At 57.2% G+C, this 17,503-nt stretch overlaps 2 protein-coding genes across 2 annotated transcripts; one reads left to right on the top strand and one right to left on the bottom strand.

The window, feature by feature from the left end:
• Positions 1-3,723: 3,723 nt before the first annotated feature.
• Positions 3,724-10,155, bottom strand: LOC120512984 (cytochrome P450 1A5-like). The gene is made up of 8 exons (XM_039731875.1): positions 10,085-10,155; positions 8,684-9,047; positions 6,675-6,965; positions 5,945-6,071; positions 5,347-5,436; positions 5,142-5,265; positions 4,436-4,522; positions 3,724-4,224 (listed from the first exon to the last, which is right to left on the bottom strand). The coding sequence occupies exons 1-8, from the start codon at positions 10,153-10,155 to the stop codon at positions 3,918-3,920; spliced, it is 1,461 nt and encodes a 486-aa protein (XP_039587809.1). The 3' UTR covers positions 3,724-3,917.
• A 541-nt stretch (positions 10,156-10,696) lies between these two features.
• Positions 10,697-16,965, top strand: LOC120512852 (cytochrome P450 1A4-like). Its single transcript, XM_039731616.1, has 5 exons — positions 10,697-10,777; positions 11,681-11,776; positions 12,427-12,518; positions 12,928-13,014; positions 16,008-16,965. The coding sequence occupies exons 1-5, from the start codon at positions 10,697-10,699 to the stop codon at positions 16,312-16,314; spliced, it is 663 nt and encodes a 220-aa protein (XP_039587550.1). The 3' UTR covers positions 16,315-16,965.
• Positions 16,966-17,503: the final 538 nt, after the last annotated feature.

The raw sequence follows: 17,503 nt of genomic DNA, 5'->3' as shown, positions 1-17,503 counted from the left end.
AAGTGGAGCTGGAGCCCTGCTGCCGCGGCTGGACTCATGACTCACTTTAAAACCATCCATAAAAGCAATTTTCCATGGAGTGATCAAAGCTTCCCTGGCTTATCACAGCCCTGATTCCAGTAACGAAACCGTGGTGCTCGCAGACTGCCCGGGGAGTAATTGGAGGGCTTAATTGAGGAAGGTCATTAGGGGCAGGCAAAGATAGGGGAGCTGGAGCCTCTCACCTGCTGTGAGTTGCTGAGGCTTTCACAGCAGCCGTGGTGAAAAGGAGAGGTTCAGGCTGGATACCAGGGAACAGCTCCTTGCCCAGAGGGTGGTGGGGCACTGAACAGGGAATGGACACGGCCCCAAGAGCTCCAGGAGTGTTTGGACATGCTCTGAGGCACAGGGTGGGATTGTTGGGGTGTCTGTGCAGGGGCTGGACTGATGATCCTTGGGGTCCCTTCGAGCTCAGGAGATTCCATGCTGTGATTTTCTGGACTAGAGCAGGAAAGCTGGAGCCTCTCCTGGGGTCTGGCCTGTTGGAAGGGATGTCCAAGGAGTGCTGAACATGCAGAAAGGCCTCAGGGGTCCCTCCTGCCTTGTGGAATACCTGGAAAGGTCTTCCACAGCTCCATGGGCTGGTTCCATAGGTATCAGGAGAGGGAGAGGTGCTAAATGTTGGCAGGGAGTTATAAAGTGGCTGCTTTGCCTCACGCCTCATGAAGAGAAGGCAAGGATAATTTCCCTGCCCATGTCTCTCTCCTCCAGCCTCTTCTCTTCCCTTCCCCTGCTCCATCCTGACACAGAGGTGACTTCTTCAGCTCTCTAGGAATGGAGCTTGGGTAGTCCTCCCACCAGCAAGAGGCTGTTCCACACCACAGTTGTTAATATTAAGCTGCTTATCTGCCCCAGGGCTATAAAACTCTCATCTGCAAGGGGGGAAAAAACAATCCCTGTGTTCTTCCTATCTGCTCCTGCTTATTGCAGCCTTATCAGCACACCCAGCCAGCCTTTGGGGCGCAGGAGTCACGCAAAGGCTGCAGCAAACGAGGCTGTGTCCCACAGCGGGGCCAGCACCGCGCGTCCCACGGGGCCAAGTCCACCCCACGGGGACAGCACGGCACTGACGAGGCCCCAGCAATCTCAGTGCTCTTCTGAGTCACCAGGCTAGGCACCGAGGTGCACCTCCAGTGGATGATACCGCCTTCCCTGCAGCAGGGGAATGCTTCTTTGGGATGGCCCTCGTGGGAAGTGGGTTTGGGATTTTGGTGCAGTGACCTGTGGGATGTCCCTTGTGGGAAGCGGGTTTGGGATTTTGGTGCATTGACCTGTGGGATGTTCCTTGTGGGAAGTGGGTTTGGGATTTTGGTGCATTGACCTGTGGCATGTTCCTTGTGGGAAGTGGGTTTGGGATTTTGGTGCATTGACCTGTGGGATGTTCCTTGTGGGAAATGGGTTTGGGATTTTGGTGCATTGACTTGTGGGGTGTTCCTTGTGGGAAGTGGGTTTGGGATTTTGGTGCGTTGACCAGTGGGATGTCCCTTGTGGGAAGTGGGTTTGGGATTTTGGTGCAGTGACCTGTGGCATGTTCCTTGTGGGAAGTGGGTTTGGGATCTTGGTGCATTGAGTTGTGGGATGTCCCTTGTGGGAAGTGGGTTTGGGATTTTGGTGCATTGACTTGTGGGATGTTCCTTGTGGGAAGTGGGTTTGGGATTTTGGTGCAGTGACTTGTGGGATGTTCCTTGTGGGAAGTGGGTTTGGGATTTTGATGCATTGACCTGTGGGATGTCCCTTCTGGGAAGTGGGTTTGGGATTTTGGTGCATTGACCTGTGGGATGTCCCTTCTGGGAAGTGGGTTTGGGATTTTGAGGCATTGACCTGTGGGATGTCCCTTCTGGGAAGTGGGTTTGGGATTTTGGTGCATTGACCAGTGGGATGTTCCTTGTGGGTTTGGGATTTTGGTGCAGTGACCTGTGGCATGTTCCTTGTGGGAAGTGGGTTTGGGATTTTGGTGCATTGACCAGTGGGATGTTCCTTGTGGGAAATGGGTTTGGGATTTTGGTGCATTGACTTGTGGGATGTTCCTTGTGGGAAGTAATTTTGGGATTTTGGTGCATTAACCAGTGGGATGTTCCTTGTGGGAAATGGGTTTGGGATTTTGGTGCATTGACTTGTGGGATGTTCCTTGTGGGAAGTGGGTTTGGGATTTTGGTGCTTTGACCAGTGGGATGTCCCTTGTGGGAAGTGTATTTTGGACTCTGATGCATTGACCTGTGTCCTTGTCATAGTTTGTGGAGCTGTTATTCGGCTGGTGAACCTTGTGGGTTGTCCTCAACCATCCTTCCACATTTTTTTCAAGGCCTCTAGGAGCCTGCAGCAGGTTTGGACCTTCCCCTCTGGTGCTTTTCCCACAACATTTGGATCGTGACGTTAAGCGGGGAAGACAAAGCTGGTGTGATGCCAACGGCTGCTTGTGCTGGCTCAAAGAATTCGGGTGGCTCTGAGCTGTGTCACCTCGGTGTGCCACCACACACTGGTGACCAAGCAGGGCCTGGACACACAGAGTCACTGCTTTTCCCCCAGGCTGGTTTAGCAGGTCTGGACAAGCCAGGATCTCCCTGAAGTCTTGGGCAATCGGCTTCCCCGCTCCCTTCCCCACCACGCTTTCATCTCTGCCTCTTCTGGGAAGCTTTTGTGCAACGCCTGATGAGTGATTGGCATTTGGACATGGCAGCAGCTCTGGCTGGAGCCCCACTGCTCGGGGTCTGGGGCTGTGGGGGCAGAACCCTCTCCTGGAATGGGTGCAGGACAGAGCGTGCTGAGCCAGGGTTGTGCTTGTGGCTGTGTCATCACTGCCAGGAGCTGGGGTTGGCAGGGGTGGCTTTGCGTGCCAAGCTGGGGAGAGGAGGCATCTGGCTCTGCTGGCACGGGCTGACTGGCAGCCAATGTAAACTCTTGGGTTTGAGCTGAAGCAGTTCCTGGGTCTCATTCTCTTCCTGCCGTGAAAACACCTTTGTTCCAGCCCGGAACAGCAGCAGTTTGGCTTTCCCAGCAGCCAGGGCTGAAGGTGTCCTTCCTTGTGTCCTGCCTTGTGTCCTTCCTTGTGTCCTCCTTTGTGTCCTTCTTTGTGTCCTTCCTTGTGTCCTCCCTTGCGTCCTTCTTTGTGTCTTTCCTTGTGTCCTCCCTTGTGTCCTACCTCGTCTCCTTCCTTGTGTCCTGCCTTGTGTCCTCCCTTGTGTCCTTCCTTGTGTCCTCCCTTGTGTCCTGCCTTGTGTCCTCCCTTGTGTCCTCCCTTGTGTCCTGCCTTGTGTCCTCCCTTGTGTCCTGCCTTGTGTCCTTCTTTGTGTCTTTCCTTGTGTCCTCCCTTGTGTCCCACCTCGTCTCCTTCCTTGTGTCCTACCTTGTGTCCTCCAGGGCCACTATGACCATGGTGGAGGAGGCAGATGAAGGCTCAAGTTGCCCCTGGGGGGGTTTAGATATTGGGAAAACTTCTCCACCATGAAGGTGGTCAGTGGTGGAGTCTCCATCCCTGGGGGTGTTAAAACATGTGGCACATGGGAACACGGGCTAGTGGTGGCCCTGGCACTGCTGGGCTTGACGATAATAAAGCCTTTTCCAACTTAAACAATCCTAAAATTCTGTAATTCTGAAGCACCAGTGGGGGCTGTGGGGTTGTGGCATGGGTTGGCTGTCCTGCATCCATCAGAGAGTGACTCCCAGAGGATACAGCCCAAGACGGGGTGTGGTGGAACAGCCAACATTTAATGGAATATCCAACAACAGAAACACCAGGAAGCAAAACGGGCAACAACTGCTACAAAATGAAGCAGATAAAGCAGAAGTCCTGACGGTTTCAGTTTATCCCATCACCCCACAAAGTCGTTCCAGACCCAGCTCTGCTGCCAGGACACCCTGGGGCTGTCTGCTCCCACCACTCAGCTCCTGCCCTTCGTGGGGAAGCGCTGCCTGACCTGGAAGTGCTCACACCTCTTGTGCTTCAGGGACAGTCCGTAGAGCGGGGTCATGTCCACCCTGCCGCCCTCGCAGACGCTGAACTCCAGCTGCTGGAGCAGCGTGGCCAGGAAGAGGAACACCTGCCACCTGGCAATGTTCTCCCCGATGCACCTCCTCTTCCCCAGGCCAAACACCAGCACCTTCTCCCCGTCCTCCTTGTTCACTTTGGTCCCGTCAGCGCTGAGGAAACGCTCGGGGTTGAAGGTTTCTGGGTCCTTCCAAAGCTTCCTGGAAGGAGAACATCAGTGGTGAGATGGTTTCTCCTGATCGTGGGTGTGGGGGGGACACTGGAAGGTGGGAACTGTCGGGAAGAACTTCCTTGATGGTTTGACGCCACGGGAGGGGTCCTGCTTGTCACTGCAGGAGGGGACCTGTCTGTCAGCACAGGAAAGGACCTGTTTGCCAGCAGAGGAGGGTTTGTGCCTCCCACGGTACTCACTCGTCGTGGTTCACTTGCCACTGGTTGACGAACACGCAGCGATCCTTTGGGATGAAGTAGCCGTTCAACACCGTGTCCTTGGTGGTGCTGGGGAGAGAAAAGATGGAGAGCTGGGCAAGCCCAAAGGTTCTTCTGCATCCTCAGGGGACTGCCAGGCTGCTCCAAAGGGGTGGTTTGGGGGGACAGTTGTGTCCTCCATGAGCTGTAATGTGGTGCCTCAAGGCCACCTCGTCCCTGGAGCAGCTCTGCCAGCCCACCACCATTCAGCACTGTCACTTTTGTGGTGCTGAAGGGAACACAGGTGGAAAGAGAAGTTAGAGGACACCCACAGCTCCTGACAAGCCAAAGCCCAGCGAGTCCTGCAGGGGTTTCATCTTCAAAGCCCTATTTGTGCCCTCAGGACTGGCTAGGAAATACCCCAGATTGTATTTGGGACGTTTAACAGTCTTGGTTTCACTTTCCTCCAGCAGAAAAATTCCAGTTTCACTTCACAGCTCGTTCCAGATTAGTTTTGATGCGGTTCCTCCCAAGCAAGGAAGAAATATAAACCCAGGGGTGCTCTGCCAGCAAAGGTTTGTGGGGTGAAACCACCCTCAAAACAAAGGATTCAACCCCACAAGGGCAACAAGCTGGAATATTTCCCCCTCACAGGGATCAAGTCCCCTCCAAAAACCCCAAAGGAGGTGTGGGCCGCTGCAGCCCGTACCTGTGTGGGATGGTGAAGGGCAGGAAGGAGGAATGCCTGAACATCTCCAGGATGAAGGCTTCCGTGTAGGGCAGCGTGCCCCGGTCCGACAGCCGCGGCCGCCGCTCCCACCCGATGGTGCGGTCTGGGGAGGTGGAGCAGCAACAGGCTCAGACAGGGCTGAGCACACAGGGCTGGGCCCGGGGGATGCGGGTCCTGGACTCACCCAGCTCCTCCTGGATCTTCCTCTGGATGTTGGGGTTTGTCACAAGGTACATGAGGCTCCAGGACAGGGCTGTGGTTACGGTGTCGAAGCCTGGGCAAAGAGGATGGGGTGTGGGTGAGCTCAGCACAGCGCCCACCCTGGCCTGAGGGCTGGCCGTCACACAGGGCCGTCTGGGCTGGCTGAGGAGCCAGGGGACATCCTGGGCACGCTGCAAGGCTTGGGGCATTATTCTGCCATAATAAACTTTGCTAAAATATTCTGCTCTCTCAGCCTGTCCTGCTGCTGGGTTGTGTCAGGTTTGTACAGCTTCTCCAGAACTGGGGGAATTTCCACAGAAAGGTGAATCAGCCCACAGACATCTCCCTCAGCCAGGAAAGAACGCTGTGGATTGTGAGGATCAGCTGAGCTGTATAACCCAGGCCCTTCACTTTTCCAGAGCTGAGGTCCCAGACTGGTCTCTGGAGGTATCCCAGTGAGCAGGAGAGCGAGTGCTTAGACCCAAACCAGCTGCCTGGTGCGGGACAAGGAAGGGTCAGACAGGAGGAGCTGGAGAAAACCTGAGAGCCTCTGCCAGAGCTGAGGAAAGGTGGGAGGATACCTGCTCCAAAAAGGTCATTCACGAGGTTGACGATCTTCTCCTTGGGGATCTGCGTGGCCGTGTTTGTTCCCGTTTTTTTGTCCAGGCACTGCTCAATGAGGGAGTCCGTGATGTCCCGGATGTTGTTCTGGGAGGAAGAGGAGACAAGGTGATGGGGCAGGGCTGCAGAGGGGTGGGTGCTCCTGGGCAGCCCTGCCCGGTGCTGGGGGAACCTGGGGCCACATGAGCTCTGGGGAGCATCGTCTCTTATCTCCCAGGGTCCCTGTGTGGAAACAAGGAGAGGGTTCTCCGAGGAACACGAGGTTCAGCCCCCAGACTGGCCACATCACACAGGGAAGGGAGGAGACGCTGAGAGGCTCATGAAGCTGAGACCAGGGAGGTTCAGGTGGGACACCAGGAAAAGGTTCCTCCCCCAGAGGGTGGTGGGGCTCGGCCCAGGCTCCCCAGGGAATGGGCACAGCCCCAAGGCTGCCAGAGCTCCAGGACACTTTGGACAATGCTCTCAGGGATGCTCAGGGTGGCATTGTGGGGGTGTGTGTGCAGGGCCAGGGGCTGGATTGGATGATCCATACGTGAGCCAAGTCAGGACATTCCATGATTCCACAATATCCTACAACTCTGTGAGAAGGAGGACTGGGGAGAGACAACGGCCATTGCTGCTTGGCTGCCAGAACACAAACAGCTCGCTGACAGAGAGGGGAGGAGAGCAGAGGCTCCTGCAAGCCCTTACCTCGTCGTAGGTCTCGTAGTGCTCCTTGACCCTCTTCTGCAGGAAGCTGACGAAGTACCTGTTGAAGTCTATGAACAGCCTCATGCTGCGGCTGGGCAGGTAGCGCAGCACGGGGATGAAGTCGGCGGGGTTGCCAGCAGCAGCCACGTCAGTGAACTCCTCGGTGGAATTCACCAGGCTGAGCAGCTCCTGGTCCTCGTGCTCGTAGCGCTTCCCGAAGCACATGGCGCAGATGACGTTGGCCACCGACACCACCAGGTACCGGTAGGGCTCAAACCTCTTCTGGCTGCTCTGTGGGAACACACAGCTCACTGGGAGAGCAGGGGCACCCAAATGTGACCTCCCTGGTCCTACATCCATGTTCAACCCCTCCCAAAACACACTGTCTGTCTCCTACCTGGTTGGTTTTAGGCTCCTGGTGGGGATTGGCACCAGGAGCAAGCAGGAATCCTCCTCTGTCTCCTCAACCTTCTTCTCCTGTCACCTCGTTCTCCTCTGCCTGGTCCTCCTTCTCCTGCCCCCTGGACGTCCACGGCTGTCGAAGCTCTCTCCTCACTGCACCACCGGGTATTTATCTCCCCCCTCCCGCTGCAAACGCTCTGGGAATAGCTACCCATTAACGAGCGGGGCTGACCCTGGCTGGAGCCTGCCCAAGACGCCAGGGAAGAGCCTCTCCCCCCTCCAGCAGGCTCTGGGCCATGGATGGTGACTTCTCCTCCCGGGCCAGGCCCTGGATTCTGCTCTGGGGAGGCAGAAGGGGGTCCCCAGGACTGGGAGGAAGAAGGGAGTCCCTAAAGCCTGCCTTGGGGAGGATGTAGGACCTGTTGTCAGCATTGCTTGCCTATGGAATGTGGGTGCCAGTATTTCCCCAAAAAGCTGTTCTGGGCTGGCCAGACTGTTCCCAGCAGCCAGAGAGAGCTGTCACCTCCATGGCCACTCTGGAGGTGCTGGGAGCTGCAGGTTGTGAGCGAGGGGACACGTTTGTGACAAGGCATCCACAGCCATGCTCATCCATCCCTGGGGAACCACGGGGCAGGTCCCGGGAGCGGTGGCAGCAGGATCATCCTGGCCGGGGGCAGAGCCAGGCTCAGGTTAACGATTGGCCAGGTTTGCGTGAGAAGGCGGCTGGCTCGCTTCCCCCGGCTCCTCCGGGGCAAACAGGCAGCGAGGAGGAGGAGGAGGAGGAGGAGTGGCGGGGCAGAGGGGAGGAGGTGAGCCCGGCAGATAGGAGAGGTGAAGGGGCAGCACGGGGCAAGGCTGGGGCAGTGTTCATCCCTCCAAAACATTGGGTGACACCCGACAGGGAAATGCTCGAGCCAGCGGGGCTGCTTCTCCAGGCGGGGCAGTTTGGGAAGTGCAGCTGGGATGAGCAGGAATGAGCCGAGCTTGGGGGTTTGGCCCAAAGTTTCCTTCAATCTTCGGAAATTCCAGGGGGAATTTGGCCCAGGTAAAAGCTGAGCTAATATTTAATAAAGGCTTTCAACATCTGGTCTAATCAGGCTCGTTAATAGCAATGACGCCGTTCATTAATGTTTGGCAAGAACAATTACAAAACGCCGGCTGCTAATATTCTTGTTGATAATTCCCGGGAATGCCGCAGCCCTCCCGGCCCCGGCAGGACCCTTGGGATCGCTTTTGGGGAGGCAGGCTGCAGGAGCGGGCTTTGTCCGGCTGCTGCATCTCCCATCCCTGTGGATCTACCCGGACCCACGGCATGGGGCAGGGTTGGGGCTGGGGGCTGAGTGACCCCCCGCCCTTCCCAGCAGCATTTCAGACCTTGTGCTGCTGCTGAACCCACCCACTCCTCATCCATCGCATCCCAAAACTCGGAGAATTTGGGGAGAGTCCCGGAGAGGTTCCCCAGGACCCTCTTCCACCCCGGTGGCTGCCAAGCCGTGCCAGGGCAGGATGCCTCCTGATGAGAACAGCGTTAAGAGCTGCTGCCTTGCGTGCCAGGCAGCCTCACACCCCAAAACCACCTCAAAAACACCCTCAAAACACCCCAAAACCGCCCCCAGCCCCTGCCGCCGCCCCTCGCTGAGCCCGCGGGTCCCCGGCGCTGCGTGGGGCGGCCGCGGGGACGCTGCCAGCCCCTGTCCCTGCCGGGTGTCGCTGTCCCCTCCGTGGGTCACGGCCCCGCGGTGGGGATCGGGCTGTGCGTGCGGGGACGGGCGGGAGCGGCAGGGTGACGGTGCCCGCAGGCACGCGTGGCACGGCATGTGTGGCACGAGCACGCACAGGGACACGGAGGGGGCTGGCAGCCTGTCCCCGAGCCTGTCCCCGAGCTTGTCCCCGCACACGGAGGGGCTCCGTGCGTGCAGGGCGCGTCTGTGCGGGGACACGGCGTGGGCGCTCGGGAGGGACGCGGGGACACTCGGACAGACACACAGAGCGTTGTGCCCGGCGTTGTGCGAGGTGCCAGAGCCGTCCCCGGCCGGGATTTACGGACGCCCCGACGAGTGTCCCCAGCCGTGGGGCACCTTGGTGACACTCGTGGTCAGCAGCCCCGCAGCGCGGGCACCGCTCGGTGTCGCCGGGCGCTGAGAGGGGACACTTCAGGTGGCACTCCCCTCGCGGCTGGAAAGGGCTGGGATGACCGTGTCCTGTCGAGGGGACACAAATGACAGCGGCAGCGCCGTCCCCTCGCAGGTGATGCAGCATCCTGCGGCAGAGACACCGACGATTGTCGCCAGTGCTGGGGACCCCCAGGAGCTCCCCAGCCCGCAGCCAGCCGTGGGGGGAGCTGCTCCTGAGCTGCTCCGGCGCCGCCCTGACCCCGGGCCAGGCTCCTGGACGGGAGGCCACCGCCCTGGTCCTTTAAAATCCATTTCCCCCCCCACCCACCCATAGCGTGACTGCGAGTGACCAGGACGGTCCTCCCGGGTCTGGCCGGAACCCCTTCGCACGCGATGTCCCTAATGCCACCTCTGGGACCCCCCGGCGGGGCGGGACCCCCTGGCCTATCTCCCACCTCGTGGCGGCTGGGCTGGGAGCGAGGATTGCGGGCGGCAGGGACAGATTTTGGGAGCGGGCTGGTCCCCCTTGTCCTCCCTGCAGGGCGCGACCTGGCCTGTCACCCCGCGGGGAGCGGGGCTGGGGGCTGCAAACTCTGCCCGAGCCCCCCTTCGGACCCTGAACACCCGCCCCTCCCTCCGGCTGCGCCCTGTGCCCCATCCCAGCCCCACCTCGCCCCTCGGGTCGCCCTGTCCCCAGGGGACAGAGGTGACACAGGGCACGGCGGCTTCTCACGCGAACCTGGACAATCTTTAACCGGGCCGGGGCAGCCAGGGCCGTGACCCCCGGGGCTGCCCCGCCGCCCACGTCCCCGCGGGGTCCCCGTGGAGCCGTGGGGTGGTCCCGCAGCGCGTTGTGGGGGGACAGGCGCGGGGCGGTGGCCGCGCTCTGCTCACCGGGCACAGCGGGCACAGCGGGCACGGCCCCGCGGAGCTGCTGAACCCCGCGGGGGCCGGTCCGCGCCCATCCCCGCGTGTTCGCGGAGCCCCGAGGGGGCTGAATCCCTCAATCCCCCCCTCCGGGCCCGCACGCCGCTGCCCGGGGCGTTTTCCCACGCTGCCGCTGTCCCCGCGGCTCCGCACACCGCGGATGTCCCGGGGCTCGGGCAGCGGGGCGCGGCCGCACGGAGCCCTCTGGGTCTGGGGGCGAGCAGGACAGCCGGGCCGGCCCCCGGGGGGGTCCTGGGGAGCGGCGGGGCGCGGGCCCGGCGCCTTTAAGATCCTGCCGGTAGCGTGACTGGAGTGACCGGGGCGGTGCGGGTTTGCCCAAACATCCCGCCCTGCTCGCACGCGATGCCCGCCCCGGGCTGGAACCCACGGGCGGCACCGGCACCCCCCCACCCCCGCACCCCACGCCACGACTTTTCGGGACCCCCTTTCCCTTCCCTAACCCTGCCCCCGCCTGCCGCGCAGCCTGGGCTGGGGGGGCCTGGGGGGGTCCGGGGAGTTCTTGGGGAGTTGGGGGGGTCACGTGACGGGAGGCGGCCCGGCCAATCAGCGCGCGGGGCGATGCATATAAAGCAGGAGCGGCGGGGGGCGGGCACCTGCCGCGGGACCGGGCCCCTCCCGCCGCTCCGCACCGCTCCCGAGGTGAGTACCGCACCGCCAGGGACGGGGCTGGGGGCTCTGCCAGCATCCCCCGGTGATGCACAGCCCCGCCGACCCCAGCAGCATCCTCCCCCCACCTGCTGGAAGGAGGTTTTGGGGGGTCCCGGCGGTCGTGCCCCCCTTGCGGGTCCTGCGCTGCCGAGAGCTGGGGAGGGGTCCTGGCTGGGCGGCACCGGCTGCCTGCGAGGTCCCCAGGGCCCCCGGAATCTCCCCCGCAGGTGTCCCGTGGGTGGCTGTGGCACCCTGCCGAACCCGAGGGAAGGGGGGATTTGACAGCCAGCCTCCTCCCAGCCCTGCTCGGGGCTTTCAGAAGGACTTTTCCCCGTGAGGAGCTGGGAGCTGGGCTCGATGATCCTTAGGAGTCCTTTCCAACTTGGGGGACTCTATGAATCCAGGGTTTCTGGCAGAGCTGGGAGCGGGGGCACCCATCCCGCTGGCCCCGCTGCAGGCAGGGTTGTTTTTCACACCACGGATCTCAGGGACGATCCCTGGCACTGCTGTGTTTCATGTGCTGGGGAGTGGTTGCTGCTCGGTGGTCCTCAAATCAGGATCAGCTCTCCTCTAGCCAAGAGCTCTGGAAAAAACTTTGAGAAGAAAAGATCCTGTGGTTAAGAAAGCACCTTTGCTTCCCTGGCATGCAGACAAAAAGTTGGGGGACCCATTCCTTCCACTCCTGGCTAGCAAAAACCCGGTTTTTAATGTGAGGAGTTTCCTGAAGTGTGACAGCTGTGGGTCACAAGTGAAGCCCAGCTCTGCCCCTCTCCTGTCCTGCGCTGTCACAGCTCCAGGTGTCTCAGCCCAGAGTCCACCCCAGCTCCTAACCCATCTTTGGTTCATACCTGAGGGTCTGCTGCGGGGAAAGGGGTGCCACAAAGTCTCTGACAGGTTGAGGTCAGCTTGGAGGTCTTCAAGGACATCAACCGGCGCTTCAACGCCTTCGTGCAGAAAATTGTGCAGGAGCACTACAGCAGCTTTGACAAGGTAAGGGCTTGGAAGCTCCTGGATGGGGGTGGAGATGCCTGCAAGTGTCCCCTGCTGCTGGTTCTTTGCTTCCTTTTTCTGCCTCTGTTGAGGTTGGGATTGAAGGCTGTTTAGACCATAATTCACCTTCAGGCTCAGATGTTTTTTATTTCTTGTCTATGTTGCAGTCTCACAGCAGTGAGTTCTGCAGTCTTTCATTAAAAAGGCACAAAATAACTAAATATCTCTTGCTACAAGGTCTTTTAAGGCTAAACTCTCCAATTAAGAAATGACACCGAATTACAAAATTGCCAATTACAAAATACCACCCAAACCCTGGAAGAAGAAGGTAAAGAAGAACAACCTGCCTCTGCCCTAAAACCTCCACTTGCTCGCTATATATTACTGTATTCTAAAACTCCAAACTCTGTTTTCTACCCTGTGACATCACACACTTCCAATCAACCACACACCCATAATCCCAGGGCAATCAATGAATTTTGGAAGCCTTCTCCACAGCCTCAGGTCAAATGCAGTGCTCTCCTGGGAGTCAGAGTCTGTCAGCACAGAAAGTGTGAAATTCTCAGCATCCAGAACTCCCTGCCCACCCAGCAAAGCCCCCAGGAGGCCTCTGAGCTGCAGTGATTCCCTCCCCGAGCCGTTTGAGGCAGGTTTCCCCATCCCTGGGTGTCCATGGCACGGAAGCCTTCATCCTGGAGATGTTCAGGCATTCCTCCTTCCTGCCCTTCACCATCCCACACAGGTACGGGCTGCAGCGGCCCACACCTCCTTTGGGGTTTTTGGAGGGGACTTGATCCCTGTGAGGGGGAAATATTCAAGTTGTTGCCCCTCTGGGGTTGAATCCTTTGTTTTGAGGGTGGTTTCACCCCACAAACCTTTGCTGGCAGAGCACCCCTGGGTTTATATTTCATCCTTGCTTGGGAAGAACCACATCACAACTCATCTGGAACGAGCTGTGAAGTGAAACTGGAATTTTTCTGCTGGAGGAAAGTGAAACCAAGACTGTTAAACGTCCCAAATACAATCTGGGGTATTTCCTAGCCAGTCCTGAGGGCACAAATAGGGCTTTGAAGATGAAACCCCTGCAGGACTCGCTGGGCTTTGGCTTGTCAGGAGCTGTGGATCTCCTCTAACTCCTCTGTTCCCTTCAGCACCACAAAAGCGACCGTGCTGAACGGCTACTACATCCCCAAGGACACCTGTGTGTTCATCAACCAGTGGCAGGTGAACCACGACGAGTGAGTATCCCAAACCCCCCTGCTCATCCGGGCTGCTGTGGCTGCTCTTGGCATTCAGATCACGCCAACCCTCGTGCCAAAAAATTACTGGATCATGTACGGAAGGGCAGACTGGACCAAAAATGGTGTGGGTTTGATGCTGAGCCCAGCCTCGGCTCTGCTGGGCATGGAGCTGGTCCAGCTTGACTTGGCCCCTGGTCCAGCAGCTCCCTGGCACCAGGGATTATCTAATTGATGTGCTGCTCAGGCTGCTGGATAGTCAGGAATCAGAAATTCTGCTGCCCAGCAGATCCTGTGATCCGAGCTGACAGCTCTGGGTGTGCTCAATGGGAATTGCTCACTCCCCTTTCTGAGGGAGAGAAATGTGGTGACGTGACCCTGTTAAAGTGGATGGGATCGTGCTGTGGTTGCTGGTAATCCACTTTGGGAATGGTGGGGGCACTGGGAAGCAGAGCCCCATCCTGCCCCTCCACTGCTTCCCAGCAGAGACATTCCAGCAGGGATTCAGCAGGGGGTTCCCAGAGGGGCTGTTTTGGATCAAAGCTCAAGATGTTTGTATCCAAACACCCAAAGAGTCCAGAAACCTCCTGATATCCCTCCTGCTCCTGCATGGACGTGGGGTGGGAATGCTGTTCTTAGGATTCCCTGTATCCCAGCAGAAATTCCCAGCTGAGACACTGTTAAATCCCACCTGGCACCTCCCAGCAGCTGCCATGGGACAGGCTGGGCAGTTCTGCTGAGAGGATTCAAAACAAGAAACCCCTCCTGGTCCCCATTTTCCCTGTTTGAAGGGCTGCTGGCTCATCCCGTGCTGAAGCTGCAGGTTCTCTGGCTGCTGGGATTAAATGGATGGAATTAAATCCATCTCTGGTGTCTGGCCAGACAAACAGAGCCCGAGCCTGGAGCTGGGGTTTCAACGGGCTGAGCTGATGGAGTGTGACACGAGCTGGTGCTGTAGATCAGGGCCAGGGCTTGCCAGGGGTGGGTTTGGGTGGTGGAGTGAGGCAGTGCTGCAAAGCTCTCTGCAAGGAGGGGTTTTGGCCACTGACCCCATTGCAGGTGTCAAAACTGTCACAGTGCCCCAGGGCTGGAACCCAGGCTCTGGAGCTGGGACACCTCAGAGCCCTGCCAGGGCCTGGAGGGGCTCCAGGAGAGCTGGAGAGGAAATGGGGACAAGGGATGGAGGGACAGGACACAGGGAATGGCTCCCACTGCCAGAGGGCAGGGACGGATGGGAGATTGGGAAGGAATTCCTCCCTGGGAGGGTGGGGAGGCCCTGGCACAGGAGATGTGGCTGCCCCTGGGTCCCTGGAAGTGTCCAAGCCAGGCTGGATGATGTGTGGTCTCTTGGAGCCAGGACTCAGAGCTCTTGGAGATCTACATCACATCCAGCTCAGCTGCCTTAGAAGGGATAAAATCAGCAGGATGGCTTCTGTGAAAGTGTTGGAAACAGAAAAGTTTTAATAAAAGGCAAAATAACAGAGGAAAACCAAGCCAGGTGCAAGGTTCCTGCTCCTGGTAAAACACCTCACAAAAGCCATTAGTTTATTTGTTCTCTTCTTTTTCTGGTAAATTGCTCAGGCTGGACTTTTTGGCTCCTGTCCAGTTAGCTATCCTTAAGTTTGAGATGAAGCCCCCCAGGTCCTGTGAGGTGTCCTCCTTGCTAATTAAGGAAAGAAACTTCTGGGCTTTTTTCTTTTTTAAGGAGACAAAGGATGGTTTGGTCACTCCATCAACAGGGGGAACATTCCTATGGCTGCACAGGGCTTGGAGCACCCTGGGATGGTGGAAGGTGTCCCTGCCATGGCAGGGGTGGCACTGGACGAGCTGTTGTGTGACCCTGTGACCAAACCCTCAGCAGTGTCCCCTCTGTGTCCTAGTGTGAAAAATGCCTATTTTATGACTGGCTTTTTGCAAATATTAAAATGAATATTGTATGTGTTATGTTAGAAAGTTATGGTGTATTAATTTCCTTAAGATATTAGGAAGATAGAGTTTTAAGTTACAATGTCAAACTAGAAGCTAGGCAAAGTACTTTTTTTAAAGAGAGGAATGAGGTACTTGCACCAAGATAGCAGCCACAGGGCACCTAAATCTTTCAGAGAAAGAGAATTTATTGCTCCATTGTCAGAAGAAACCAACTTTTCCTGTCAGGATTCAGAGGAAGAAGCTGACACTGACCAGCCAGAATCCTGTGTTTGAATGGAATTTATGCATATTTATGTTTGAATGGAATTTATGCACCTCATACATGTGAGGTGTATGAACATGCAACAGGCTGTTGCTTTTAAGGGTTAATCCTCTGTTAACATGTGTCCTTTCTTGAGCTTATTTTGCCCAGAAAAAGGTGCCTGGATGTCTGTAACTCTTTGTTTTTATTGTCTCATCTTGTTTAGGCAACCCCTTGTGTGAGGGCACGAGGCTTGACTCCATTTTCATCAGAAGGCTGATGAATTATGTTATATATTCTGGATGTCTGTAACTCTTTGTTTTTATTGTCTCATCTTGTTTAGGCAACCCCTTGTGTGAGGGCACGAGGCTTGGCTCCATTTTCATCAGAAGGCTGATTTATTATGTTATATATTATATTAAAATGCCACATTACAACTATACTAAAAGAACAGAGAGAAGAAGATCAGAAGGCTACCAAGACAAGAATAGAATAGGAATCAATAACAAAATCCTGTGACTGCTGTGGCTGTGGTTGGTCACTAATTGAAAACAATCCACGTGGACCAATGGAAGATGCACCTGTGGCATTCCACAGCAGCACACAGTTATTGTTTACATTTCTTTCCTGAGGCTCTCAGCTCCTCAGGACAGGAAAAATCCCAGCAGAGGATTTTTCACTAAAATATCATGGCTACAGCCTCATATTGTCCTAACCTCAATTATTCAAATTTTATTCCTCTAATTCTATTTTTATAACCATGTCATTACGCTCCAACTTCTAAAAATCATAAAAGGGAATGTTTGGTGTTTCTCGCACGCAGGAGGCTGTGGAAGGAGCCCTGGTCCTTCCGGCCCGAGCGGTTCCTGAGCGCGGCGGGCGCGGAGCTGCGCCGCGCCGAGAGCGAGAAGGTGCTGTCCTTCGGGCTGGGCCGGCGCCGCTGCCTCGGCGAGACCATCGGCCGCTGGGAGATCTTCCTCTTCCTCACCACGCTGCTGCAGCAGCTGCGCTTCAGCCTGCGGCCCGGCGAGCGCGTGGACGCCACGCCGCAGTACGGGCTGACCATGAAGTACAAGAAGTGCGAGGCCTTCCAGATCCGGCCGCGCTTTGGCGGCGGGAGCGCGCCGTGAGCGGCTCCGGGGGCTGCAGCTCAGCCTTCCTCTGCTCCACTGGGTCCTCTCGTGGCCTGGCAGCTCTTCCCAGCCCCATCCCACGCGGGTTTTGCCCGGAGGTGTCTTGGAGAGATGTGGAGGGATGTTCTCCACCTGCCACGGGCGGCTCCCTCCATGCAAACAGAAAGAAACCTGCAGGTTCCTCTCTGAGGGTCCTGCCCAGCCTTGTCCCACGGGGTGAAATCCTCTTTTCCAGCTCTTTGTGCCACTGGGAATGGATCCTTCCTGCTGCTTCAGGAAGGTTCTGGAGCCTTCAGCAGCGCCCGCCTCCCGGGGACCCATCCTGGGTGCACCCACACACCCGAATTCCTTGAATGTAAATCATGGAGTGAATTCCTGCAGGTTCCTCTCTGAGGGTCCTGCCCAGCCCCATCCCATGCGGGTTTTGCCCGGAGGTGTCTTGGAGAGATCCACCCTGTGGTGTCCTGCACCTGCCACGGGCGGCTCCCTCCATGCAAACAGAAACAAACCTGCAGGTTCCTCTCTGAGGGTCCTGCCCGGCCTTGTCCCACGGGGTGAAATCCTCTTTTCCAGCTCTTTGTGCCGCTGGGAATGGATCCTTCCCGCTGCCTCAGGAAGGTTCCGGAGCCCTCAGCAGCGCCCACCTCGAGGGGACCCATCCTGGGTGCACCCACACACCCGAATTCCTTGAATGTAAACTCATGGAGTGAATTCCTGAGTGCTCCTACTGATTAAAAAAAATAAATAAATCCACCAGCAGAGCCGCTCACACATTTAGATTTTAAATCACCTCCTGGAAAATCTCCAAGGACTGGGAAAAGGGAACTGTAGGGCACTCCTGGCTTTCAGACTAACTCTGCACTTGCTGCCTTTTTTAATATCAGTTTTTTTCCTTGATCAAGCAGTAGATTCTGTGTCCAGGTAAGGAGCAAGGCTCTCAGCGTGCAGGAGGTGCCTTTTGCTGCCCTCAGCTTCAGCCGGCAGGGCGGTGCAGCCTCGCACAACTGGAGCAGCAATTCCTGCCTCACTGTGCCTGTTTGGGGTGCAGCCCTGTGCTGGGATGGAAACCACACCACATTTCCAACCCAATAAATGCTTACATGGACATCTCTGAAGTCTCTTTCTGATCTTATTCCACTGGGAAATTTCTATTTTTTGGGAAAAACACCCTGTATCCCTGTATCAC

Source organism: Passer montanus, unplaced genomic scaffold, assembly GCF_014805655.1.
Source record: "Passer montanus isolate IOZ18808 unplaced genomic scaffold, ASM1480565v1 scaffold111, whole genome shotgun sequence".
NCBI classification, from domain to species: Eukaryota; Metazoa; Chordata; class Aves; order Passeriformes; family Passeridae; genus Passer; species Passer montanus.
This window is presented reverse-complemented; position numbering and strand designations above follow the sequence as displayed.